This window comes from Corvus kubaryi, unplaced genomic scaffold (genome assembly GCF_017639235.1).
Source record: "Corvus kubaryi isolate FWS band 111438036 unplaced genomic scaffold, C.kubaryi_AGA036_p1.0 138, whole genome shotgun sequence".
Classification (NCBI taxonomy): Eukaryota; Metazoa; Chordata; class Aves; order Passeriformes; family Corvidae; genus Corvus; species Corvus kubaryi.
Window position 1 is genome coordinate 13,568,105 of NW_024580672.1, and position 27,359 is coordinate 13,595,463.

Below are 27,359 nucleotides of genomic sequence, written 5' to 3' on the forward strand. Positions count from 1 at the left end.
AAAAGCCCACAGGGTTGTGTGGCATGGAAGGACGAGCTGGGGAGTGAATGCTGGGAGGGATCTGCTGAGACTCCCAGGGCCTAGAGGAAAATACAAGTATGGATTGCCCCACTTGTGGTCCTGTGCATTGGAGGAGACTTTGGGATGAGAATCAGCCATGAATTTCTGTGACTGGTGTGGGACTGGTCCCAAGGTGGCATCTGGCTGTAAAGAGGGAACTGAGGTGGGGAAAAAGTCTAATAAGACTATTCAAACCTGAAAAATTGCTTTTGGTGTTGTGCTCCCCCTTCACACTAAAGTGTCCAAGCCAGCCACACTGTCTTTAGGCTACAGGGACAAAAGCATCCCTGGCTTCTGTGTTCCTCCGTTTGGTAGAAATCCTCCTCTTCTGCCTTCCTGTGGGATGCACCTGTCCTTACGTTTGAAGAGACCTATCCAGGCTCAGTCTTTGCCAGGAGATCCGGGATGCCATTCTTGGGAACACCTGGGTGAGCAGTGCCCTGCCCCCACCGGCCTGCAGCAAGCAGCAGGGTCTGCTGGAGCTGCCAGCACTGCCCGGCAGAGCAGCTGCCTTCCTTCAGCTCCACAGGGCCGGGGGAGGCTGGGCTGCCAGCTCCTGAGCTCAGCCTTACTGAACACACACGGATTTTCCTGGGAAAGGCCTGCCTTGACACAGCACAGCTGTGATCGATTGTCCTTCCATCCTGTACCCACAGAGGCAACAGGCTCCTTCAGCAGAAAGCTTTTGCCTGACCTGTTTTAAGGGACAGCACAGACTCATGAGACACTTGGGCGTGGTTACGGTGTGAGCTGGGTTTCCACAATCACAGCTGAGCTGAAAGTTGATGCTTCCTGCAGGTGGTGGGAAAGCACTTGGATACTTAAATACATGTACTTGTCTACAGAGGCTGAGGGGTGAAAATGACCTTTTAAAGCACTTACTGCACTTCTGTTTTATCACCTCCTTGGAAAAAACAGCTAGGAGGAACTTTGTTCCTCTTCCCAGCCCTTTTTCATTTGACTGCATGATACTGCTTCTGAGTTCCAGGACTTAAAAGAAATACTAATTTCATGCCATTTAACAGAGGTTCGTTTTTCCCTCAGAAATTCTTGTGGGGAGAGGGAAAGAAAACTACATAAACAAACATTTCCACTTGCTCTGAAAATTTCTTTGAAGTATCAGGAATTTAAGTTGCTGTTACCCGATTGTTCTCTTAATATCCGATATTGAAGCTGAGTTTCGATCGAACACTTGCAGTGAAAGCTTCAATGCCCGAGGAAAGCGCTCAGCCCGCAGTACGTGGCTCGGCCACCGGGTGTCCCTGCGCCCTGCCCGGCCCGGCCGCGCCGACTGACCCCACCGCAGAGTTCGGCCTTTGTCCATTGTGGGCATATTTATTTATTTTAACTTACTAATTGCTTTGTGTCCAGGAAGAGCTGCAATTCCGTGATACTGCCCACGCATCCTGCACTGCCATGGGCTGAACAAGCACGCAGTAAGACATAACAATAGACAGAAGTACTGGCCCGGGCGCTCTGCACACACAAACCTCGGCTGAGTGCCTCCATATCCTTCCAGGACCTGTCACAACGCAGAACCGACTGCTCCTGCCAGCTCTCTCCATAACCTCTGCCCAGTGCCTGGCACCAGGCAGTCCTATACATATTTCTTCCCTGTCTGAGCTGCATGCACACGTAAAGGTGGAAAGATGAGGTTCCTGTCCTTCTTCAAGCTGCCAAACCCAACACATCACTGACTGCAAGAGAAGACAGATGGAGCAAACAGCAGATTGGAATCTTTTATTCAGTAATCAGTCCTGCTGTGTGGGTAACATCTTAGCAACTGGAACCCAAGTATGCAAAAATACTGAGTTTTCACAGTGAAAAACCAGACAGTATAAAATATTCCAGTATTGCCTCTTAAAATCATTATTGAAATAAGACCCCTGTTTCAAAGGCAACGTGCTGATTTATTTTGTTTGTTTTCTATGCTCAATCCCTCCCCCAAAACACTTGTTCAGACAGTAACCCTCCTCAGCCGCACCTTACCCGCACGTGTTGTGGGGCAAGAAACACTACATGAAATCCCTTCTTGATTTCCAAATGCTTATTGAAGAATGTCCTCCCAGTAGTGCCAAGGTCCAGAAGACGCAGGTGATGGGAACACGGAGCCGTGCTGATGTTCCACACACCGCAGACAATGGTGGTGCTACTGAACTCTGCCCAGAGGCTCCGTCTCCCGGAGCAGCCACTGAAGAGCTTCGTGCCGGCCTTGCCTCTCCAGCTCTGCTCCAACTACTTCCCTGCACTTCTGATGGTACTCGTTCACCCAGTTACACTGGAGAAAGGGAGGGGTAGGACAGTCAGCACACACACAGAAGAGAGTTCGTGACCTTACAAGTTACGTACAGCCAAAAACATTGGTAGGCCCTTGTGCTCTTTGGGTCTGAGCTGCTAGGCTGCGCTGGAATCCTGTCCTGAAGAGGATTCAGATCTCTATTATATGGATGTGACTTGTAAATTTGATAAGGGTAGGAACTGAAGCAATTTGTCCTGGGTTTTCAGAGGAGACAAGAGTCAATTCAGCTGACAAGTAAAGTCTCTGCAAATCACTGCCTCCAGCAAGTCTGAATAGCTGCCTTGGCACAGTTTAATAAACAGCTTTGCAAAATTGTAACTGGACAATGCACTCCTGAGGCAGAAGCTGCCCTATTGATCTGAACAGGTAACCCTAGGGCAGATCTTGGTACCCTCCACAACCCTCCTCAGCAAACAGAAATGCAAAACAGGGTTATCATTCCAAAGAGGAGGATGTGCTGAGGTAAAATAAGGAGTATGGTAGAAAAACAAGATGAAATATGCCATGGAGAAGGTAGTGGGAGACTTAAAAAGAAAGCTTAGAGTATGAAGCTGTTCAGGAAATAAATGCTGCTGAGCAGGTGTCAGAGAAGTCTGCTCAGAGTTGCTATGTACTGAACAATGGGGTGTGCCTGAATGGGACTGGTCACAAGCAGATAGAGACAAGATGGAACAGTCATCACAATAGTCCTTGGGGAAACAGCATCATAAGACAGACATTTGCCAGAAGCAAATTAAGGCAGGAGTAGGAAAAGAGATGATAGCAGCACGTATCATATTAAGGGAACTACCAAAACGACGTAATTGGTGGGACCCTCACTGCCCTCATCATATAACTTAGATAGGAAGGACCTCTGAAAAGCTCGTTTAGTTCACCCCCTCACTTCAAAGTAGATCAAACTTAAAAATAAGTCAGAGTGCTCAGGATTGCTCTCTGGATCTATGAAATGGAACAAAGGCCAGTGGTTCTTGCAAACAGAACAGAACAAGCTGGTTCTAGTGTAAAGAAGGCGATGCAAACCTGTTTTACTTACCTCCTTTTCTGTCAGCAAATTAACATCAATCATTTTCATCTGGATTGGAACCAGGGTCAAGGGTTCAAAAGTCAGGCTCCCTCTGTTTTTGAAATTGTACTGCAGCAGAAATACAAACGGATTGTATGGTTTTAGAAACAGCTCCACCTGGATCATACTTACTCCTTGGTTATGTCATCACTACAGAACAACCCAGGTAACATTCAAATGAGAGGGTAGCAACTTACAGTAACATTTTTCTTACAGCTCAAGCAAAGAATCTCAATATAAACCTTAGTTACTTCTTTCAGTGGTCCCTTTCTAAAGGTCAAAAATCATACAGGACTTCAGCTTGATGACTATATGATCATTTTCAGTCTGGCACTTCTAAAAGCATAACCAGCCAGACTGGCAACTATAGTGTCAAGACCTATAGTTTCATTTCTACTGCTGCTGAGGACTCTCTACCAGAAAGGAAAATCACAACTTGAGGTCAACCAGTTCTACAGCAATGACTCCAAGGGGCTGAAAAGATGCTTCAAGACACAGACAGAAAACAATTTAAAACAACTCTCACACACACATTTCAACCCATGGAAACTCTGCAGCTGTTTCCTGTGCCCCCATTAACAAGGGCAACTTAGAACCACTGTTCACCAGTGTGGGGGTTTGGAGACCAGGAATCTTGAGTAGGCTTTAACTGTCTGCAGCATGGTCCCACCTCAAGTTCCAGTACTTTAAATTTTATAACCAGCAAGTCATGGAGAAAGGTGCATCTTGAACAGGTTATTCACCTTGGTTTCGGCAGGGATCACGAGGACAACGTTTTCTATTCGGATCCCAAAGGACCCATCTTCGTAATAGCCAGGCTCTGCAGAAACAGACAGTAATTAAATAAGCCACATTGCTGCACTCTGCAAGTTCTTATTCCCTATGGCCAAACTTCCCCTCTATGTCTTTAGTCCACTGAAGTCACTAAGCAATCTTGACATCAGGCAACCACAGAGGCAAACAAATTTCTGATGCTACTAAATAAACCCGCACAGAAGCCCCGAGCAAGGTGACAGCAGAAGTTCTCAAAGAGAGCAGAAACAAGACAGACAGCCCTCAAGCTTCAGAAGCTCCTTGGAATTCAAGAGAGAGCACAGAATTCTTGTGTTATATACAAATACCAGAAACTCTGAAAATATTAATGTCTTCATGAAAGGCAGGTGGGTAACCCCTTCCTCAAAACACTCTTTTAGAGACTGTTCCCCTGACTTCCTGAGAGGACTTTGCAGCCCTGAAGGAATGTAAGTCTCTCAGCAAACCCCAGCAGGCTGTTAATTTACTACTGGAAGAATGAGGCATGCAAAGATTTAACAGCTGCCTCAAATAGCCCATAGCAAAGACAGGATCAGCTCCTGAAAGCTTGGTGTCCACCTTGTACTGCAGCCAGTTCTTCCACAGTATGCCAGGGCCAGCTGGTCAGCACAGCTCTTCTGTGGCCTGTGCTGTAGAGAGCAGGAAGCAGTCCTGCAGCACCCCACTGCAAAGGTGCTTCATGGAAGGTGAAAAGCTAAAGTGAGGGTCTTTACCTAGACAGCTTAAATGACAACTAAAACAACAAGCTGAGGAAGCAGGCCTAGAGCTTTTGATCCAACCCTTCCTGTCATCTGCAGGTCCCTTAAGAGCTTGGTCCCTCCCCAGTGACCAGAGAGAATCACCAGTGCTAAATACCATCAGAGACAATCATTCCAGCCTCCAAGGGCTCGTCTGCAAAGGTTTTGTAGCTAATGCCACAAGGACCCTCATGTACATTTAGGAAAGAGCCAACTCCATGTCCTGTCCCATGCAGGTAGTCCAAGCCACAGTCCCACAGGGCAGAGCGGGCAAAGGAGTCTAGAAGGTGACCTGTAGACAGACAAGGAGAGAATTCAATCAAGTCAGGGTCCCTCAGAGACACTGATAATCACACTGAAGGTTCAAACTTGAAAAACATGCAAAAAAAAAAAAAAACAAACAAAAAAAACCTACCAGCACCCCCATCAAAAGTTTCCACCACCACCAACCAAAGAAAGCAAGTCATTGGATGGTTAGAAGTTATGGGGCAGATTTGACAATTGTGACATTCAGGCTCTTTCTCAGCTAAAGAGCCCCTCTCTCTTCCATTACATAGGTCTTGAGAAGACGGTCTGTAACAAACATTGCACTGCTGCTTGTTCCACTGGCATTTTCAGAAAATAATCTAATGGTTAAAGGTCCCACAGAGAATTCAGTACCTTTCGTAAAAGGAGCTGCACTAACTGAACTGAAAATAGGAGAGCTGACAATTGTATTTGGTGGACTAATCAGCCAGGCTTCTTGCCTGGATGACCACCCATTTCACATTGTTTCAATCAGAGGGCACAGAATTTGTTGCCTGCATGTGAACACCCATGTATCCAAGTTCAGACACCTTTCAGTTTCAGTTTGGGTTTCTCATAGCACCATGCAGCTGCTTTTAACTTGCCTACCCAAGAATGCAAACTAAAGAAATCTCTAAAAAGAGGTGGTTTTGTATAAGGTATGATCAGGGAGAAAATAACTGTAACAAATTCACCAGAGGTGGATGTATGTCACAGCTTCTCCTGCACAAAATCAAAACAGCTCCTTTGTGTGTCATTTTCCCCAAGTATTTTCCCACTGATATAAGAGATTCCACAGTAACTGGAAGAGAATTAGCCAGTCCTTATGAAGCTGGAAAGGGACCTCTCACTTTGATAGGGCCATTAGTAAAGAATAAAGACAACCTCCAAGCACAGAAAGGTCACAGATGTGTTAAGAGTGCCACTGAGTGATGAAAGTCACTATCACCCTAGAGCCAGAGCACTTCCAATATCCTTTGGACTCCCCCCTCAGAATTTTCAGCACTGGTTGATGCTGAGAGAAAAGGCATCAGCAATCCAGAATCCAAACTGCTGTGACAGAAACAGACAGTTACATCAACATCTGCCTAATCTGCCTAGACCTGTCAATCATAACATTGTTCTCAGACCACTTAATGGCTCTTCAGAGGTCAAAACACTCCAACTCACCAACCCACCTTTGGTTCCATTTGGGAAGATGGCTGCACTCACAGCTATATGTCCCTTCAGGACATATGTGAAGCATTCCTGTCAAAGAAATGTGTGCCATAAGTAAAGAGGGAAAGAAAAAGCTTTGTATTTCCCAAGAAGAGAAAGAAAGGCTGCATCTTGTAGCAAATTGTGAAAGATATGGAAAAACTTGCTTGTGGTCTCCTGTGGCTGGAAATGCCAAAGCAAACCATGAGTAAAAGACATTTAAATCACTCTGAAGATCCCTCTCCAGTAACTACAGAGAGAGCATCACAAACTCAGACTGCAGGTTTAGCAGCAGCATTCACCTGATCTACATGACTGATGTCCTTTGTGGCTGTACTTTTACTTCCTGGGCTAAGTGAACTATAATAATGAAATTAGTTTTAGTTAAGACTAATAAAAAGTTAAAGAAGCAATTTAAAATAAACAAAATTACATTGGTGAATTTTCAACAAAGACCTTTTCAGGTAAGTCTGAGACTGATTTTTCATATGGTACACTAGGCACAATCTGACTGGAGCCTTGCATCAAACACTGAGCCTTGCACTAAATTACACCCTCCTGGCTCCTGTATTGGACAAACCGGTAATGTTTATCCTCAGTTTGCTGATTTTCTTATTTCTTAGAAGAAACATGTCATTTTGCAGATGAGAACTGTGCATTTTAAGATAGGAAGGTGTCAATTCTCTATAACAGTTTATATTTTGGAAGTCTGAAGTATGACAGTCTCCTTTGCAGTCTTTATCCAAATGCTGCCACATACTGGTAAATAAATGGTAACTCGATAGAGAACTTTGACTACGTAGCAATAGGGCATATTACTAATTTAAGTATCTCTAATAATAAGGGTCAGATCACAAACCACAGTGTGATGCCAGCTTACCTTTTCATAGGCTGATGGTGTGCCAAAATGCATTGTCCTGGTCACATCTGTTGTACCATCTCTTCAGAGGCAAACAAAGATGCAGGAACCAAAGGGATGGGAGAAAAATAAAGATCAAAGTGAGAATGCACAGAAGACCCAGTCACACTGCAACAAACCAACCAAGCTCATAAATGGATAAAGTCATCTGCTCTGTGCTACACAAGACTGATGATGTAACTGCCCCTAATCTCAAAAATTCCTGAACACAGTGCCCTAGATGTAGCAATAATGATTTACAATTCTAACTGTTATCTTTCAAACATAAGCATCCCAAAGCTCTTCACAAATTGGAATCTAAACTTCTCATAAAAACGATGCTAATTTGAGGTTTAGCAACTGGTACCTGTCCATTGAGAACAGACCAAATTTAGGCTATTTGAATGGAAGGTGATTCATTAACAGCTTTTAAACATATACTTATGCACAAATGACAGCTACCAGCTCAGGAAAGGGAAGTGTAAGGGGAGATAGTATCCCTTTCATCCTCAGGATGTTTTCTGCTAAGATTTCTAGAAATCATCCTGCATTTGGATAGGGGTTAATCCAATAGATCAAAACTGGCTCTAAGTTCCTTCTGCAAATAGCATTTTGAGCCTGCTGTCAAAACCACAATGGCTCTTGAAATAACGAGTTCCCTTTGAAACACTCACTCCTGTCCCTGTGCTCTTCCCCAGCACACACAGGCCATGGTCACAAAGAACTCACGGTTTAACTTCTCAGCAGGGACAAGCAAAGCATCCCTGTCACAATGCTCTGGTAAGTGCCATTGATGTCCAGCTTACATTGTATCCAAAGGGCTGCTTTTCATAGTGGCACTAAGGAAATCGTTAATTAGGCCATCGGGGGGAGGAAAAAAGATCTCCTTGTAAAAATCTTATCAAAGGATGTCTGTATGGCTCTTTTTCAAAGCTCTTCCTGACTGACATAACAAAAAGGCATAGCTCTAAAGACAAAGCTCATCTCAAAGGATCAGCCAGGCTTGTCCTGCGTCTTCCTGAACAAGCCACTTCTCATCTATTTACACTGGTTAAAAACATCACTTCTTTCATTTTCCAGGGAGTCAAGAGTTCCACAATAAAGGAACTGAGGCCACTGAATGGCACTGTCAAAACAGCATTGAGTGAGCTTTCAGATATAATGCCTTCCAAAAAACATATCCAAGACCCAAGTGGCCACTGGGATGAGGAACCCTGACTCTGAGTCTCACTGAAAAGGAAGAGAGCACCACAGGGCAGTGCTGTCCTGCTTCTTCGCCCCACCTTGTTCTGACCTCAATATCAGTCAAATCTGCCCACAGGGCAGATCCTGGCAGGGTAGGTGCCTCACCCAGCTGTGCAGGCTGCTGAGTAGGCAGCCCAAGGCTAAGCCAGGGCAGTCAGGCCTGCTCCCTGTTCCTGCAACTTTATACCAAAACCATCAGCTAAAGCACAGCTCCCATCACACTGAGGGATGGATGGGACTCAGATGGGAAATGTACTTTGACATCTTGTCCCCGACCCCAACAAGGCCTGTCAGCAGCCCTGATCTGCTGTCTGCTCAAAACCACATTGCCTCACTTGCCAAGGCAACTGTGAGCTGACCCTGCAGGGGTCATGGGGAAAAGAAAACATGGCAGCTCAGCACTGTTCATCCACTCACTTGTACTGTGCTCCTGAGTCCAGGAGGTAGATCTCGTTCACAGACAGCGTTCTGTTGGTCTCAGGAACTGGCCTGTTCAGTTAAACACAAAGGTTTTTGTCCCACAGTTTTTAAGTCTCCAGCCCACATCTGCAGTCCAGAAACCATATTAAGTGCAAGTTTGGATGTGTTGGCTCTGATTTCTTGTGGCAGTGATGGAAATCCCACACATGCTGAGCCAGGGATCATACTGAGGAGAGGATTTGCATACAGCAAATAGCACTACAGTACAGACCTTTGCTGCTTCCAGCAAAACCCTCAACTTCTGTTTCTGGATGTATTTCAGAACAGTTGTGGCACTTCATACTCGTCCTTCCCAGACTTCTAGCCCCAAAAAAGCCCTTTTCTATGGCCCTGAGCAGATCAGCATCATAATACATGCATGCTGCCAGCAGGGAAAGATCTTTATTTAGTAAGTGTGGAGTAAAGAAAGATAGCAAGCAACATCTCCCTGGAGTACTTTGTTGTGACTCCATGAAGAAGAGAGACAGCTCATTCCAACTATGTTTGCTGAGGGATGCAAGGAGAAGCTGTGTTTCTCTTACTTGTAGTGAATGATGGCTCCATTTGGACCTGTGCTTGATATGGTAGCAAAACTCAATTCAACAAAGTCTTTCTGCTGACTGAAAGAAAAGATTGTGATCACTACAGCACAAGTGAGAGGAGCACAACAGGCACCTAGGGCACCTGGAGTGCCCCATCCTCAATTTCACATCACCTTAGCCTTCCCCTTGGTCTTGAAAGCACCTGGGCAAGCAAATTAGGGTAGAAGAAATGTACAATTTGAAGCCCTCTTCTCCCAGCCATGTGAAGACCTGTTTTCCAGAGCTACTCTTCCTTATAAGCAGAAAATTCACCACCCGAACCACCCAGGAAGAGATGTGACGAACAATTTCTGCGTTGTTACTTATTTACTCAAAGGCATTTTAGAGGTCCTGCTGATGCACACGTGGGAGTAACTCTCAAAACAAATGGTGTTCCTTCTCTATCAGAAGAGATTTTTTACATAAATTTCTCTGTGGAAAGGAAGCAACTATCTTGTATTAAAGTGTCCTAACTTGCAGCACTCGTCATTGCTATCTCAAAAGGAAAGTGGATAGGATCCAGTGGGCTGGGACTTGTATCTCCCAAGAGACCCAATTCTTCCCAACTCTTTCAAGTTTTCAAGGAAATCCATTAGTATAGGTTTGTCCTCAGGTAAAATATATCTGCAAGTGAGATGCATTTTTAAAGAATAAAATAAAAGCAACGGATAAAAAATGCCACCCAGAAAACTTCCCCAGAGTAGATTCATTTTTTTACCTGCGGAACTCCTCTGCTTTGTCTGCAGCAATTATTTCTGTCACTGTTCCCTTTGGAACCTGGTGGACAAAGACGTGGGCTGGATTAGTGCAGCGACAAGCAAAGAAAATGCTATATGCTTAAGCACTGGGCCTTGTCTGGGCAGTATGAAACCCAGTCTGGAAGTGGCTTCTTTCCAGGTTTTCTGTCCTCATTCCTCAGTAATGACAAACAAACCCAGCAATACTGTGGAGGGCATTTGAGAAGGAAGTGGAGACTGTCACAGAAGGGTTGCTGAACCCTGACTAGGGAGCAGTTAGTGCAGTACTAACTTCACTGGGATGTGCAGAGGTAACATCTCACAAGGCAATTCTCTTCACAGTCAGGTTACACTAAGCTTAAATAGCTCTCTTCAACAGCCCATGCTATTAGAAATTTTATGCTTTTAAATGGGAATGGAAGCAGTTGCAGAAAAAACAAAGTGTGTTAAACTTTACTTTAGGCATTTGATAAATTCAAACCTGTGACACAGCTTCCCCTGGACTGGAAAACAAGCGAAGCAGGGCAAGAGCAAGGTTTCATAATCCCTGAGGTTGACTTCTTGAGATACTCAGACATGTAAAAAGGCACCTTCTGGAAGTCATCAAGCCCTCTCCAAAAATAAAGTCAATAGACTCAGACATGCAGTAGCATAGCTCAGTAAGGTGCTGTGTAACACTTGGCACTCTGCACATCCACTGTGTACTTCTAACCCAGTGAATACACAAGTAATTTGTTTTTATCCCATTTTCACTGCACCTCCCATTCATAAGTACCAAATTTGTTCATAATGGCAGACAATGCTGATTATCATGAGAATAATTCCAAAGTATTGTATGAAACTGAATGTTATTTTATTATTTACACTAGCAAACCAGCACAAGACAGCATTAACACTACACTAAGCCTGCTCAGGTCATTTCTCACTTGTTTGAGCTTTGGTCTGTGTAAAATAAATGGGAATATGTTTTCAAAAAAATTAATTCAGCCTTGGATGAAAGCATGATTGAAATCCTTGCAAAAAACCACAAACCACCAGATAAACCCCCAATTGTTTCCCCACTTTCAGCAAAGGCACTATAAAGACTTGCAAAATGCTTATGCCAATGAAGAATTTTACACAGCAATAGAGCCTCCAAATTAAAAAAAAAATTATACAATACCTCCTTTTCCAGCCAGTTAAAGAGCTCACACAGGGCAACAGCATCTTTAATCTACGTTAAAATAGGCACAAGAAAAGGGAATTGAGAAGAAGAAAGGTTTATCAAGCCTCAGTATAAACAGGTTTTGATGCAAAAGAATTCAACCTGTAAGTTTCAGAAACACAAACTAAGAGATGATCCAAGAGGTATTTTCAGGTTTTGCACCCTGTAATTTATATAAACACTGAAAAAGTATCTGGAGAGTTAAATGAATGTTAATAATTACTGCTGGGACATATCTTACTGTCTGAAGTACTGGCTTTACCCCACACATGACTTTCAAGGCAATTTTGCTTTAACAGCCAAGATCTTGGATCTCAGATCACAGAAGGCAACCACAGGACACATCTGCTGATGTAACAGGGGAACATGTCCTTTGGGCACACGGCCACCACACAGTCTCTGTCACACAGCTTCTGGCTCTCTTGCCTTATTTTTTTTCATTTATTTTCTTTTTTTTTCTACATGTTTGCAGCATGCAGGGGCAAGAAGCAGGAGATGTGTACAAGAGCAAGGCACAATTTTGTCCTCAGGTGGCAGGTGACAAAGTGCCTCAGTACAACTATTTTTACTTCCCCTTAAGTAACAGGGAGAGAAAAGCACTGAAATAGAAAGTACTGGTTCCCAGGAAGCTGCAGAAAATATGGGACAAGCCCTGCTTCAACTGGCACTTTTCTCTTATTGTGAAAACTGCTGCTTGAAAACTAACTGGAAATAAACAAGAGACAAGTTCAGCCCCACCACGAACCTGTTTCACAGACAGCTTCTTTGCTTGAAACTATGAAGCTTCCTGGGAAATCATTTCATGGAAGCCTCATTTCCAGTGTCATGATGACAAGACTAAAAGAGTGCTTTGAGGACACTGGCTGCTTCTGAACATCTTGGCCTGTGTTTTGCACCATGTGTCGAAGAATTTCTGTGTTCTTTAGGCTGTGTTTATTCAAGTGATAACAATTTGAAGACTCCACTGACAAAGACAACAGAACTAGCAAAAGGGAAAGAACATCCCTTTAAGGGCCCACACTCCAAAAAACACTTCTCAAGTCTGCACAGTCTTCCCACAGAGCAAGGCTGTTTCCTCACACTATTGCAAATGTTGTTCTTCAAGGGAATGCAAAACAAGCAAAAAATCTGCTTCAACAGCAGATGTCTGAAAAAAAAGCCTTTTTTATCCTGCCATCCAAATTCTTATTTGCTTTTTATCCAAAGCATTAAAAACTGAAAGGAAAACATTATTTCTTTCCCTAAAGGTAAAGCAAACCTGTTGCCATGTGCAAGGAGACACTCAAGGCTTCACTTACGTGTGCTCTCCTCATGCCTTCCGTTTCCGCTGCGTTCTTCACAGCTTTTGCAATGCAGATGGGGGTATATGGGGTGAGGTATCTGTAAGCCTGCAGCAGAAGGACAGGGATTACTTGTGGATTAGTCAAACTACATAATCCTACAGATTTAATAACTCAGCCTGGCCACAATTTGTACTTTGGTAGCCCCTCTCAACCTTCAGCACTGTGAGATGCTGGTTGCCAATAGTCAGCTAAGTGCACTGGGGAATAGAGAGGAAAAACAGTCCCTGACTGAAGGAAGAACAGCCATAGGGAAATCCAAAGAACTAAATAACAGCTTGTCATGAAGCAGGGTGAAGACCAGGATCTCCCAAATACCAGAGATCTATATCAGTGTCTGAGCCATAGGTTTCCTGTTGTTGATGGACACTGAAGGCCCAGAGGCCAATGAGAAGCACTACTTCCAGATGCTATGGTGGAACTTAGGCTGTGGAAACAGACCTAAAAGCCACCTTGACTTGTTACCTGACAGTCACCCTCAAGTAGCAAGGAGCAAAGGGTACCCAGCCCAGGTACCAAGTACTGAGCGTCACCACTGTTAATGATCAGCAGCTCTGACAAACACATTGAGGCCCCAAAAAACGTGAAAGGCCTTTGCAGAGCTCAGCTTTACATGCTGCCAGTTCTGAAAGGAGCTTACATCAGTGGTTTGAGACAAAGCTTTCCTGTGCTTGGATGGGGTGACCCTGCATTAAGAACTAGTAACTGATCCCTTACCACTGCATACTTCCTCAAACACCACCTGCCCTTAGATTAGCAGGAATGCTTGGCTGGTTTCAGCACATCTTCAGAAATTCACCAGCTGAGGTGACTTGCTCAAATCTTGTCACACTTGGCATCAGAAGAAGGAAGAAGAACTAAGTCCTTTGCCCCACAGTTCTTTGCTCTACCCATTATATATCAGGAGATGGGATGAGCACCTACAGAAGCACAGCCCAAGCAACATGTTGTTTCCTACTTCAAATGCATCAGCATACAAAGAATCACTCAAATTCAAGGAAAGGCCCCGTAGACACTCTGCAAAGACTAATTTCACATAAATCCTACAGGCTTACAATTTCCAAATTCTTAAAAACAGCAAAACAATGACACCACATAACGCAGAAACTAAATTACAGAAAAAGCCACAAGAAAGTCAGAAAAGTCCTTTTATCAGTCAGGATAAATAGTCAGATTCTTAGGTTGGCTTGCCTTTCATAGATACTGGTAAGTACTATTAATCTTCTGTGAAAAGTATATTTACATGCAGCTGTAAACAAATCTATAAAGCGTTTGCAGATCTGTGTTTAATAATGGAATGGATTTTTGCCAGTGTCAATATTTGGCTCTGATGGAGACAGACACTAGATGGACTTCCATCACTGGTGTTCTTCACACCAGCTGAGCAACTGGCCTGGAGTGCTTTGAAGTGGTGGAGAGCCAGGGAGGAACTAGGAAAACTGGCTCTTTCAGTGACTCACTAAATGGCTTTTAATCAAGACATTTCAGTCTTCCTTGCCTGCTTTCTATTGCACAGAGCTCCTCAAAACAGGGACTCTCCCCATTGCATACAGAGGGCATGCAGCACTGTAGTGACTCAATATCAGCCAAAACTTCCAGTGCTTGCAGGGTAAATAATGTCACTCTAACTCATTTTATTCCTTTATCTAGGTCACACCTTCTGTACTTCTCCATATGGATACTCTACATAAATCAACTACAGCAACTTAACCAAACTGGGGATAAACCATTGATTATGACTACAGCAAGGGACTCCCTACTCTGAAGTCAAAAGAGCAACAATTCATCCTGAATGCTTCACAGCCACTATGCTGTCAGTATTCTGTATTAGGCCTAGAAATGGATTGATGGTGTCTGAAGATTTAACCCTGGACAGGGACAAAAAAACTGTATATTTACTCACAGTATCTGTTAGTTACTAGGCATCACTGTAACTGGATGGTATTCCAGAGAATGTGAGCTCTAGCAAACAAGAGATGTACCTAAGATGTATGGAAAGCAGCTTATTTGTCCAAAGCTGCTGTGTCCTTCCCCAAGTATCTTCTTTCATGGCTATTAGAATATTAGGTGGACAGGGGGAGTCCTATCCAGCCAAGTTCAAAAGGGTAGCAAGATATAGTGAGTATGGGTGTACACAAATTATTCTGATGCTACAACTGTCCCTCGGCAGATGTACTTAGTGCATGGACAACCAGTGCCTGCACCTTATCTGCGTCCTCACAAGGTTCCCTGCTACAAAAACTCTGTCATCTTGTCCCTCCAGCCTTCAGTAAAAGACATCACATATTGCCTGATATCCTCAAGTCACTGAACTAAGTAAGGGCAACCACCTTCGGACACTCAGATCAAGCCAAATGTACCCTCCCAGAAGTCCTGCTCAACTTTCCTGCTTCAATTTCTGCAAGTTTCCAGTTCTTGCTGCTTGTCCACATGAAGCTAATGCTCCACCCGTGGGCAGAATGACCTGAGTTCACCCTGCTGCCTCTTCCCTCCCCTCTCTCACTGTACTTGTTTTATCTTAAGCTGACAATTCTTTGGATAAATCGGCTTAGCGAGTTGGAAGGGCAGGTCCAGCAGGAGCAACCCCAGGATTAACAACCCCTCAATACCTCAGCATGGCTGGATCCCTTCTGCACAAGCTCCAGCCTGCATTGGGCTTTGCAGAGGGGAAACTGAGGCCAGCTGCCCTCATTAACACCCTTCCTAACTACGACAAGCAGAGAAAAGTATTTTCCCTTGCTAGGGCCACTGACCTTGGGAATGGCCTCAGTCAGAGCATAGCTGGCTTTGTCACTGAGCCACACTTTCTCCTTGGGTGAGAGGCCTGCACCAACAGCCTGCAGCTCCGACAGGATAGATCCGTAGGGCATCACCTGGATTTTGAACTCAGGCTCCAGGGTGGAGTCAAGCTGTAAGTGCTCCCTCACAGGTGGGTCCATCATCCGGTCACCATCAATGAAGAGCCTGAGAAAAAATTGGAGAGAACAAATAGGTGAGACCACATCTGAAACTGGTTGGAGTAAAGGAGGGAAGGAAAAAACATTCTGGCAACATTTCAGGGAGAAAGGAAATCGTGAATTATACACTCTACTTTGTCCTATGTCATTTTAACCACTGGCTTGCACACGGCTTAAATGAAATTAAGATGTGCTACCCCAGTAAGAGGAAAGAGCTGACAGCATTTCTATTCGTATGACACATGCAAAATGGCTACATCCCATCACTGTGCTTGAAACAGGAAAGTAACAGAGGAAAACAACAGCCACACTCTAATTTTTAAGGGCAACATCTGAAAACAGAAAAGCTACTGTAGTTCTAAGTATCACATTGCTCTCACTTTCACTGAGTTGAAAAGTTCAGCTCAACCCTCACACACAACCTGTACTCACTCACCCAGCCAGGATTTACCTTAGATGGATCTAGGCAGCAGCTTACAGATGCATCTAAAAGAACTGTGCTTGCTGAGGCTCAATATATGGGGCAGGAAAGAAGCCTTCTGTCATAAGCCAGCCCTGAAACTTTCCTGCACAGTCCTGCAGTTTTGAAGTGACTCAGCAATTAGACTTTTCCCTAAAGTTTGTAATGTCCAGGCCAGGCTCAGCTCTTACCCACATTTCACCCAGAGCTCCACAGGCCCTACACATTACCTCAGGGTGACAGACAGAGGACTCAGCCATCATGCCCAGGGTCACCCAGCAAGTCAGCCAAGATGCTGAGGACTGCAGCAGAGCTCTGATCAGGGAAGGAGAGTAACTAATGTTGAAGACAAAAGTGCTCAGAAAGGACACTGAAGTACCCAAGTGTAGGCGTTTTGAAAAGACAAATACTTTGCTAGAACAGCTCTCCCTCCGAAAAATGTGTCTTGGGGAACAGAAGAAGGGAATACAAGCACCTGATTGTGTTCATTCCTATGACAGCGTATGCGAAAAACACTGGATTGTACTCAACATCAGAGCCTCGAAGGTTGAAAAGCCCTGGAAAATAAGAACACCAAGAATCACAGTCCTGGTTCATCTTCTGCAATATTAGAGAAAGCCAAAAATAATCTCACAAAAACACAGGCAAGCAATGAGATGTCATGGGTGCAGGCCGTGGGTCCAGCTCCCACCCAGCTGTCCCACAGCCTGCTGCATTCCCGGCAATCCTAAATTTTTGCCAGGAGATGGCACCACAACCACAGTATGAACACTCCCTGGTGTTTAACTTCTAAAGGAGGGCTGGCTTGGAAAAAAGCAGGTACAGGCAAGGAAAGACAAGGACACGTGTATAAAAGTAGTGTCTGCCCTTTCTGGTCTGTGCAACGCAATAAAAGCTCACTCCTTAACAGCCAGAAACCTTCAAGGTTACAAACTATCATTTCATTCCAATCCTTTTGACATTTGAGGTAAGAGGAAGACATAATAGGCGAGACTAAAATACCCCAAAAAGGTCTCTCATTTGGGCACCTCCAATATCTCAGATTCAGACTGTACAGCTATTTTTCACAAAGATTTTATCCAACACAACTCCAGACAAAGTCAAGAGGGGAAGTAGATGTTCAGCACCTCTAAAATTCTGATTTTAGGGTCAAATAAAAACTCCAGGGTATCCAATTAGCTGAAATGAGTTACTCAAGCCAATAAGGCCAGCCAGCAGGACAGCTGGGAAAAGAACCAACATGTCCTAAATTACAACCCAGCACTGTATTCATCGAACTGCAAATTCTGCCATGAAAGTAAAAATAGAGCTTAATTCTCCCCAGGGAATGAGTAGGTCACTTGAATGCAGGAAAGAGCCACAAAGAACTTTTTACTGCATGGGTACAAACTTCCTCGCTCAGTCAATTCCCAATGCAGTAAGAAGGCAACAATCTCCTTTGTGGCTCTTTTTCTGTCCCCAGGAACTTGTCTGGAGTTTATTACAGTGAATTGAATTAGATAAAATTAAAACACAACTTCTCCCCTTCCCCCTTTAGGATAAGAAATCAACCAGGCACTCGAAAATGAGCTTGTCTCATGACCTTCTCTGGTTCATCTTAACACTCTTGATTCATAACCAAGCTTCACTTTGCTGGAGACATTTAATCTGAAACCACCTCAGGGCACCAATTTATCATTAATTTAATTGGAGATGCTCCTGAAAACGTGAGACATACAATCTCTGCTCATGCAGGCCTCCCCAGGGAGGAGTCATATTCACCACTCTCAGAAGTACTTCTTTCACAAAACAAGCTCTTTGCTCAGTGTCCCAGATCCAGGAGAGCCCACAGACCTCATCGAGCTGGCTTCAGCCAGTGCCAGGGACATTGTGCTGGCAGTGCTGGAGTGAGGAAAACACCACCTCCATTTCTACCTTTCCAGATCAGACATGGGGCACAGGCATGAGCAGCACTCACACCCTGCCAGTGTTACACTCCCCCTACAGCAGTCCATGCACTGGTGATTTCTGCAAAAAGGACACACAGTACTAGGAACAGCAGTGCTGGGGAAACCACTGCTGTTTCTGGCCATTCTCCTTTCCTACACACTGGGCTGGGAGCCAGCATGTGGAGACCCAGCCATCCTGGGGCCCCAAACACAGAGGGGACTCTAGTGAGACCCTGGGTTGAAATGATCTGGAAAAACAAGTTGAGCCCTGACATACTTGTTTTAACCAAAGCATTGGCTGAACACAGGAGAGGTAGAGACTGACTTAAGAAGTTGTGACAATTAGGAAGATTACTGTGAATGCGGTGAACCCCACCCTTGCCTTATGTATACAAAGCCACATGTTGCACTGCTTTGTTTATAGCCCAGACTGCACAGCAGAAAACAGTCTCCATCTTTCCAATGGGTGAGGCAGCATCGGGATATTTTACAGCCAGAATATCTCACAGGTCTTTTTTTTTCCATCACGCTGCCTCAGGCTTTATACATGACCTTCCTCTCCCTTTGCCTGGGCTGTTTTACAAAGGTGGTGGTTTGCTACATTTCCTGGGCCAAAAATATACTCAGGAGCTGCATTGGTGTAATGAGGCACGGTGCAGAAATACAGGCTTGCTGTTTGTGACCTGTTACCACCACTGTACTTGATAAGAAGTTAACTGATGTCTAACGAACATGCTGTCATAAGTGCCTCTCACCCTGGCATGGTTCTTCCTTTCCAAGGCAGGAAGAACATTTATTTTGTAGAAAGAACTGAGAAAGGAGATGCAAAGACTTACATGCTACTTCATCCAAGGCCGTTACCACAAACCACATGACTTTCCTCTCAGCCATTTTTGAACGGAGGGCTACAATTTTGTCTCTCCAGCTGACCCCTGCAAAACACAACAGGAAAAGCTACAGTGCCTAACTTTGCAGGGGATAATGAAGTAAATACAGACCAACATACTGTGCTTGTGCTCCTCACTCCTTTCTAGTAACTGATATGAACTATCTCAAAGGAGCTGCCCTCTAGATGCCCATGGATTTGTTTTGAAGTTACCTAACTTCTAGCAAATAGTTATTTGAAGTTTTGAGGATAGAGGGCTCATTAGCTAAGGTTTGATCACCTTCTTGACCTATTCACAGAGACCACATTGTGCTGCAGTACTGTTTTTCTCTCTCCTTTGTAAGAGAAAAGCAAAAGGGGATAGGGCAATAGGAACAACCCATGTCTGTTGGGAGTTAAGCCTCTCACCTGTGTAACTCAGGTCAAGCGTGATGAGAGGCTTGCAGGGGCGTTGAGGACAATCTGTCCAGATTGTATCAATCAGGTTTTCTTTGACAGGCACAAGGTCGTGGCCAGCACTTCTCAAGACTTTGGACATTCTCTTCCACTGGTCTGCCAAAGGGAAGAAAGTCAGGAGTGGTGGCTTTAAGGAACACACATATGTTCAACAACATATGTTCACAGAGGTCAAACTCAAGAATCAGAGTCTTCTCCTTTCCTTCCAGCCCCGCTTTATTCCCATTCCCTCAAAAAAGAAAGCAAAATTACTTTGCTTTTACTGCAGTTACAGTTCCACAAACACGCCACAACAGCCAGCGGCAGGTACAGAACCTCACAGTCCTGTAGCCTCATCCTTGAGCTGAAGAAGAACTGCTCCAGCTGAGAGACAGAAGTCTCTGGAAGAAGCCATGGCAGAAGCTGCCCTAAGGGTGTCCTCTCCCCCAGTGCAGAACCATGCTAGATCGAAGCTAGACAAGATGAGAGTTGCTTCCACACAGCCATGAGACAGGTTCTCAGTCCATCTGAACAAACAAATATCTCCCCTAGCCTCCAGTGACCTTTGCACTGGGCCTCATGATTTGAAGCATGAATAGATGGATACTATGATATAAATGATACCTCTCCCTGTGCTTCCTATAGGGAACGCTGCAGAGATCCCAAGACCACCAAGCAGGAGTAGCAGCATGAATTTTGCCTGGGTGTTCTTGCTCACATGCTGGCCAAGGCATTCAGCACCTTTGTACTGAAGTGCCCGTGACAAGGCAAAGCACAGACAAAAATTGGTGATCAGGATTCTGCTTTTCAGGTAAAGTCACTGCAAGCCTAGAAAGCAAGTTTCATCCCTTGTGTTTTGGAGTCAATGTACTGCTGTGGAACTCTTGTGATACATAGCTAAACCAAAATCTAACCTGTTTTGCGTAACAGTTTAACCACCACTACATCTGAGACATGGTTAGCTGCACATCACCACACAACAGCTCAGCCAGAGAAGCAAGGAAGCAAAATCTAGTTGCCCAACCCAGAGTTAAAAACATAGAGTAAAACCAACCCGCTGGAATAATGAAAGGGTCCACTCCCACCTTCGAGCCTTCTGGGAGGACACTCACTAGCCAATCCTCCTGAGTTGGTGTATCTTTCAGACCTTCAAGGATTTAAAAGAAAAAGTTCAAATAAGTAGTCACATTGAAACATTCCAACACTATACAAAACGTCCAAGCTAATGCATCAGATATATCTACTAATGAATGTTTAGACCCACAGACAAGAGTCTTCACAGGACACTAAAGCAGAAGCAGTGTATCCAAAATGTCCCTAAGTCCCTGCATGATGGGATATATCCCTAGGGCTGAAGCTGTACATGTGCAAAGGGACTGTTCTCCACTGATCAGTGGAGAAGTATCCCAGGCTCCTGCATACCCATTTTCATGAGTGTCCAGTTGTTATCCATTTGATGTGCAGCTTGCAGGAAGTAGCGTCCATCAGTCCACATGGCTGCGTGCTGCTCAGTGACTATGGCGGTACCTAGGCAGGGAGGCAGAAAGGAGGGGTGATTCAGGCTGGGCTGCCACCATGCAGAGACACAGACAGCAGGGACAGTGTTTGAAATTCACCCCAATTCCCTAAAAGGCACCTCTGATGACTGTTCAAAAGCTATTCCTGTTTCAGTGGAGACATTCACTGTTGCCCCTGCACTGTGACCTTCTAAATCCTGTTGGAGACAGTATGCACACAGATGCACCTTAATGAACTGCCTCAGATGAACTCAACTTAAGCAAATCTCAGCCAGACAGTGGAACTGGGTAAATGGGGCTTTCCAAACATACTGTAACAGAGACTGTGGTCTCCACTTGGCTCTTGTCACAGTAAGACACATACTGTACATCCCTGAACTCCATCCCAAACTCTTTTGGGGAGGAAGCCTGGGCTCTGGCCACCCACAAGAATCAGCTGATACCAGCCTGCAGACATGGGTGTCACTCCCAGCTGTCAGCTGCACCCCTTTCCCAAATGTTACAGCTCTAGCAGAGATGGCTGAACAGGAAACATGACTACAAACTTCTGCTGGTTTCATTGTCTGTCCCATTCCACTGACTCCAGATGGAGGGATGCAAGCAGACAGCTGAGGAGCAGTGACACCCCAGCAAGGCACTCAAGCTGCCTTGCCCTTGACAATATAAAACAGAACAAACCATGGCACAAACTGAAAGTGAATCCAAGTCTTTGGAGACTGCATCTTGACCATACTCTCTGTCACCAAAAACTGATGCCCAGATTAGCAGAGCAGAGTTTCCAATTATTAACTCATTGTCTGTCTTCTACCAAATTCTCCCAACACCAACCCCATTTTAAGTTGCTTCAGCCTGAAAAGATGAAGCAAGAAACACAAGGTGAGTCCCTGTGTGAAACCTCACTGATTTGCTGAGCATTAGGCTGGGAACAGACCTTCCAAGTACATAACAAGGGCACAAATTAGAGAGAAAGGTTATGAAGAAGTCACACAGAAAGGGCAAAATTAGTACAGGATTCATGTGAGCCATTAACAGCAGCCCACAGCCCTGGATTTATCACCTTCCAAATGAGGTCCCAGAGCTCATAGGAACTGATGAATAGACCCTCCAAACAGAGGTACCAGTATTTATTAAACTGATATACAATTAGAGGGGAAAAAAACTTCAGTAGACTAAAGTGACTTTCCAACAACCACAGAGCAGAGTAATTTGCACAGCTTAGGGTACAGCTAGGGTAAAAACTAGGTCTCTTGAAACACAGACCCATCCTACAGCCAAGAAAACATCCTGTCTCGGCAAGATAAGCAAACTTTTCCACAGTGCATTTTCCAAATGCAGAGTTTCTGGCCCTGGCTCTGTTTAAACAGAAAGGCCAGCTAAAGTCCATCCACTACTCACCCAGCCCGAACGGGCAACGTAAAAATCTGTTCATACTGGCTGCACATCAAAAGAAATGACCACAGGTTACAAGCACCACATTAAAGAGTTAACAGGATTTTACTTTATGAGAGGTTCATTTAGGGGTTGAACATTTTCTAAAAACTTGTTATTCCGCTGATATTACATAATTCCAGCGGGTAGCCAAGACACTATTCTGCAGATGCTGAAATGGGAATAAAACAGTCCAAACAAGCTGGATAGATTTTCTTTTCCATCCTGCCTCTATGCCATGAATGGAACTGTTTCTTTAGAGGAGAATTATGCAAGAACCCAAGTTCTGGAAAGGTACCTGCAGAGCCATCAAATCCAGAGATGAATGCCCTTCTGCAATCACAGGGTGCAATGTACTCGCTCTAGAAAACAAAAGAGGCAGCAATTATTTATAGCAGCAGGGAAAAAAAACAATCAGCTGATGACAAATACTTTGATAAGCTTTTTCTCCTAAAGGACACCACAGAGAGAACAAAATGAGTTAAAAATTCCTGGGCTCTACTCCACTGTGATTATACTGTATTTATGTTCAACTGGTGGGGTTTTTTTAAGCTGCAGCACTTTTCTCCCACAAATATCTGTAAACACTGAAGTGCTTCAGGGTTTGCAGACGTTTATTTCACACTCAGCCTCCCCTTTGGGCAACAAATAAATCAGGTCTGCAATGTGAAGGGAAGGGAAACCAGAAGCACCCCCCGATCTCGGAGACCAGAGTAATCAGCACCTAAAATCTGTAAAATTCACTATCTCCAGTGAAGTCCCCTCACTGGCATTTATAAGAATTCCTTTAAGACTTTTTTTTCTGCAATTGTGACATTGAAAGAAAATCATCAAGGTGGTAAGACTGTAAAAAATTTAACCCTTGGGACCTCTCATAAATAGATACGGATCCTCTCACTTCTTCCTTGCCTACTCAAAATCGACTACAGCCAAAACCACCAGACCATGGTTTGATGGATGAGAGGGAATCAAAGGCTATTAGTCCATCTTCATCCCAAACCTGTGCTTCTGGACACATCTTTTCAGAATGTTGTAGAAGAGCCTGAGAATGCACAGACACCTGATATTAACAGGAACTGCCAAAACTAAAAGAACAACTGTACCTTCACATGGCCCACATGCCTTTTTTATGGGATTCCATTCTCGCAAGTTTGTAGGTCAGAACTGCTGAGTAGGCCTGTTAATGAACTAGTGCAAATCAGCAAATCAGCTTAATCCAGGCTGACAGCACTGACGTGTGAGCTGCAAAACCCCTGGATTTGTACCTTACAAATGGTCTGAAAAACAAGTCTGTTTCTCTGCCCATAAAGTGTCTCTGCACCCAGCTGTGCTGGGGCAAAAGAAGCATCTTGGGAACTGAGCTAAGAAATCACAGCCCGATTCTCAGGTGGTTTTAGTCTCTACTGTGATAGAATCACCTGATTGTTAAAAAAATACTCCTTTCAAATCTGTTACTCTTCACTGTTCTAAAGAAGACAGAGGGTTCAAAGCACAGGAGTGAGGGAGTGAGCAGCACAAATTACAGCACCTGGGACCAACCCTTTATTTCTGCTCCAAATCACGCCATGATCAAATCCCTTCTGCAACAGCCATGTCTCTTCCTTCCTGGGAGAAGCCAACCAACCATTCCCCACTAACATTTTGAAGCTGAACCTTGGGACAGTAAATCTCACAGCCCAAAAGAGGATCTCATTGAGTGGGTTTTGCTCCCAGTTGCCAAGGAAGATTTCTGGTATACGGTCCAAAGAAATCCTCTATTTTATCCAAACACTAGTGAAAGCTGGCAGAAAGGAGGGGGATATGGAGACCATGCGTGCCCTCCTCTATGACCCAGTTAGTTTCCTGTGCCTTTTCTTGTCCAGCCCCACAGGGCTGTGACACGCTCAGCAGCTGTAGGGAGGAGGGAGGCTGGGATACCCACCTTGGGAAGGGAGGGCTGCCCTCAGCACAGCTCTAGCTGATGGAGTGGATCCCTCAGCCCCACACAGCACATTGTCACCAATAATGACAAAGGCATCAGCAGACAGAGGACAAAGTTGTTGAGGGAACAGAATCAAGCGTCTGTTTCCCCATGATGCCTTAGGTTTTAACTTTTATATTTTTCAAATTCTACAATGCTTAGTGTGTAACTCTGAAAGTTTCTTGTAGCCTGTTAATTTCTACTCTCTCATGCTATGTAGACATAACAAAGCCTCTCTGGATCTGCTTTCCAAGGACACCAAGACCTTCCTAGGCCAAAAGTATAAACCAAAGAGCCTCTAAAGCGGGGGTAAGCTGAGGGGAAAACTGAAGCTCTAACTGGAGAATTAACCCTGATATGCAAATGAACCAAACCTATAAAAGGGTGAAGAACTCGTGACCTGTTGCCCATCTTGGGGCCCATTTTGAGAATAGCTTCGGGCTCCCCAGGGTGTATCTTTGAAGGCCTTTCAAATAAATACCTACTTTTATTCCCTTACTCCTGTCTAGTCTCTGTTTCTAGGAGTCCTGTTAAGGCATCACCCACTGCCTGTCTCAGAGCAGCAGGAGAGAACACAAAGGCAAGAGCGATGCTGGACCTGAGGATTCCTCATTCCAACATTTCCTAGACTGCTATGACTCCCCATCCCTACACTTCCCAGCTTGAAGGTGGGACACCATCTCCCAGGGTCCAGTGCCTGAAGGAGATACTGGAAATTTCCCATCATGGATCACATCATTTAAGTGCATCTCAGATCAGACCAGCGATTTCTTTTCCATTTCTCTTGACCAACACAGCAGAGACTACAGACTAGTTTCCTTGTGCAGACAAGCAACCTCACATTCATAGCATGGGTTAATACCACAGAAGAGTGAAATGGATGAAAACAATTTTTAAAAAATACAAAAGGAAAAGAAGTGTATCAGTTTTAGATCTGGTAAAAGCTGACCCAAATTAGCAAAGACCTTGACTGCATGGACATACCTCATGCTGTCCCATTCACAGACAAATCCAGGGAGTGTTTTAAGAGCTTACAATGAGGCAGAAGGGCTTTAAAAGGGAGTATCAGGGATCTGGAGGGAAAGACAGTTCATTCATCTGTCAGTCTGAATTCTTGCACACGCACCTGTTCTATTCCATGCAGGAACCCCCACTGTGCAAAGATGACCCCATGTTTTGCACAAGCTAAAATTACATGGGGAACACCTGTGTATGCCACACAAAGCACAGACCACAGCACAGTGAGAACAAGGTATTTCCCCGGGGCTTGTCTTGCAGCTCTGACGGCCTTCAACCTGGCCTTCCTCAGTCCTTTCACCACACCTGTCAGTCACACAGACAAAACTGGGGGCTACATCACAAAAACCCCTCAGCTAAGCCAGGAAGAACCCCCAAAAAATCAGTGCTGCTTATCCCCAGAGCCTGCATGGTTGTGCTGTAAACATGTTGAAGCTCATTCTAGCCTAATGTCAACCAAGATCAGCAATGCAAACTGCATCTGGCTACCCTTAGAGGCACAACACTGGTGTCATTAAAGAACAAACATTGCTGTGTACCTGGAGAGAGGGAGGTATTCACTGCCAGAAACCTAACTGCATTGGTAAGATCTGGAACAGGTCAGAGCAACCTGTGCACAAACCATCTCTTGCTTTATAATTCGGCTGATTCCTCAGCTCAGCACAAGTGTGTGTTAGAGGAGCCAGCCCTGAGCAGAAGACAGCACCTCTGCCAAGCCAAACACAGGGCCCTAAGCTGGACAGGTGCTTTCTTCATGTGGCAAACCAGCCAAACCTGACCAAATTTGTTTTGAGTCTGGAGGCCTCAAAGGCCTGGAGGGTGAAGCCAGCCACAGTTAAGCTGTGCCTGGCTCCAAACCCAAGCTCTAATCCAAACATCATTCACGCCCATTAAGAAGCAGCTCTTCCAGTCTCTGAATAGTCCCATATGGACAAACTCCAGATGCAATGTAAACACACACTGACTCAACATAAAAATGGATCCTGCTTTTTACCACTGCAACATCCCTCTGACAGACATTTTTAACCAAACCACAAAGGGCTTAGGTGCCTCATTCCCAAAAACATGGCTTTTCATCCCTTCATGATCCTTGGGCACCTGTAGACACCCAGCATGCATGAAAAGAAATGAGACTCTTTGGGCTTCATTCCACTTTTGGCTGGGACTGTCCTCCTTTCTCATCAGCCTCTGGACCACGCATGTCCCCAAGGAAAGAGTCTGTTTCTCTGACTTCTTATCACCAGCATCAAAAATTTCAAAGATTAAAGCAGCCAGCCAACATCCAAGGCTGAGTGCAAGAGCCACAAATCCAAGGCAGCCTTGGTTAAGCCTGAGTCAGAGCCAGCTGTATTTGAGAAGCTCTGCAAGTCTTTCAGTTTCTTATACAACCAAACATGGAAAGCAAAGGATACAACTGGTAGCAAGACTCCTGGCAGTATGATAATCTAGGAAATTGCAGGAAAACCAATATTAAAAGCATCACAGAAATCACAGCTCATCAACATTCCCAATGTTACAAAGAGAAATTAGTCAGCAAGTTGCAGCATCAGGGTATATCAGCATCAGTCCAATCCAGGGGTTCCTTTGCAACCCAGAAACGAATAAAGCTTCCCCCAATCTAAACCCTGTGGCAACACCACAGGATGGAAAGCCCTATTTGTTGACAAGTTCTGTGATGTGGATGCCAGGACAGCCTCAGGAATAGGCGAGAGAAGCAAGGACAGCAATACATAGCTTGTTTGGGCTGTGGGGAAGAAATGGCTTAGGCCACCAAACGCTTGGCTATAATTATTCTGAGTCATGGAGGGAGCTGCCTAAGAGCAAAATCTGACTGCAGGGCTGTAAAGTTCTTG

General features: G+C 44.7%; 1 protein-coding gene across 4 annotated transcripts in view; it reads right to left on the bottom strand.

The window, feature by feature from the left end:
- Positions 1–1,785: 1,785 nt before the first annotated feature.
- Positions 1,786–27,359, bottom strand: part of XPNPEP1 (X-prolyl aminopeptidase 1) — a 31,600-nt gene continuing 6,026 nt past the window's right edge. For 3 of the 4 annotated variants that reach the window (XM_042019283.1, XM_042019281.1, XM_042019279.1), the window contains 18 exons: positions 22,828–22,891; positions 21,007–21,111; positions 20,639–20,731; positions 19,558–19,701; positions 19,100–19,195; positions 16,811–16,892; positions 15,672–15,882; positions 12,877–12,966; positions 11,537–11,587; positions 10,356–10,414; positions 9,599–9,676; positions 9,015–9,086; positions 7,335–7,395; positions 6,436–6,505; positions 5,091–5,264; positions 4,166–4,242; positions 3,393–3,491; positions 1,786–2,338 (listed from right to left, as the gene is read on the bottom strand). In XM_042019283.1, coding sequence (XP_041875217.1) covers positions 2,210–2,338; positions 3,393–3,491; positions 4,166–4,242; positions 5,091–5,264; positions 6,436–6,505; positions 7,335–7,395; positions 9,015–9,086; positions 9,599–9,676; positions 10,356–10,414; positions 11,537–11,587; positions 12,877–12,966; positions 15,672–15,882; positions 16,811–16,892; positions 19,100–19,195; positions 19,558–19,701; positions 20,639–20,731; positions 21,007–21,111; positions 22,828–22,891 — 1,755 coding nt within the window. In that variant the 3' untranslated portion in view covers positions 1,786–2,209. The remainder of the gene's footprint in view (positions 2,339–3,392; positions 3,492–4,165; positions 4,243–5,090; positions 5,265–6,435; positions 6,506–7,334; positions 7,396–9,014; positions 9,087–9,598; positions 9,677–10,355; positions 10,415–11,536; positions 11,588–12,876; positions 12,967–15,671; positions 15,883–16,810; positions 16,893–19,099; positions 19,196–19,557; positions 19,702–20,638; positions 20,732–21,006; positions 21,112–22,827; positions 22,892–27,359) is intronic. The other variant, XM_042019282.1, reaches the window with a different exon arrangement.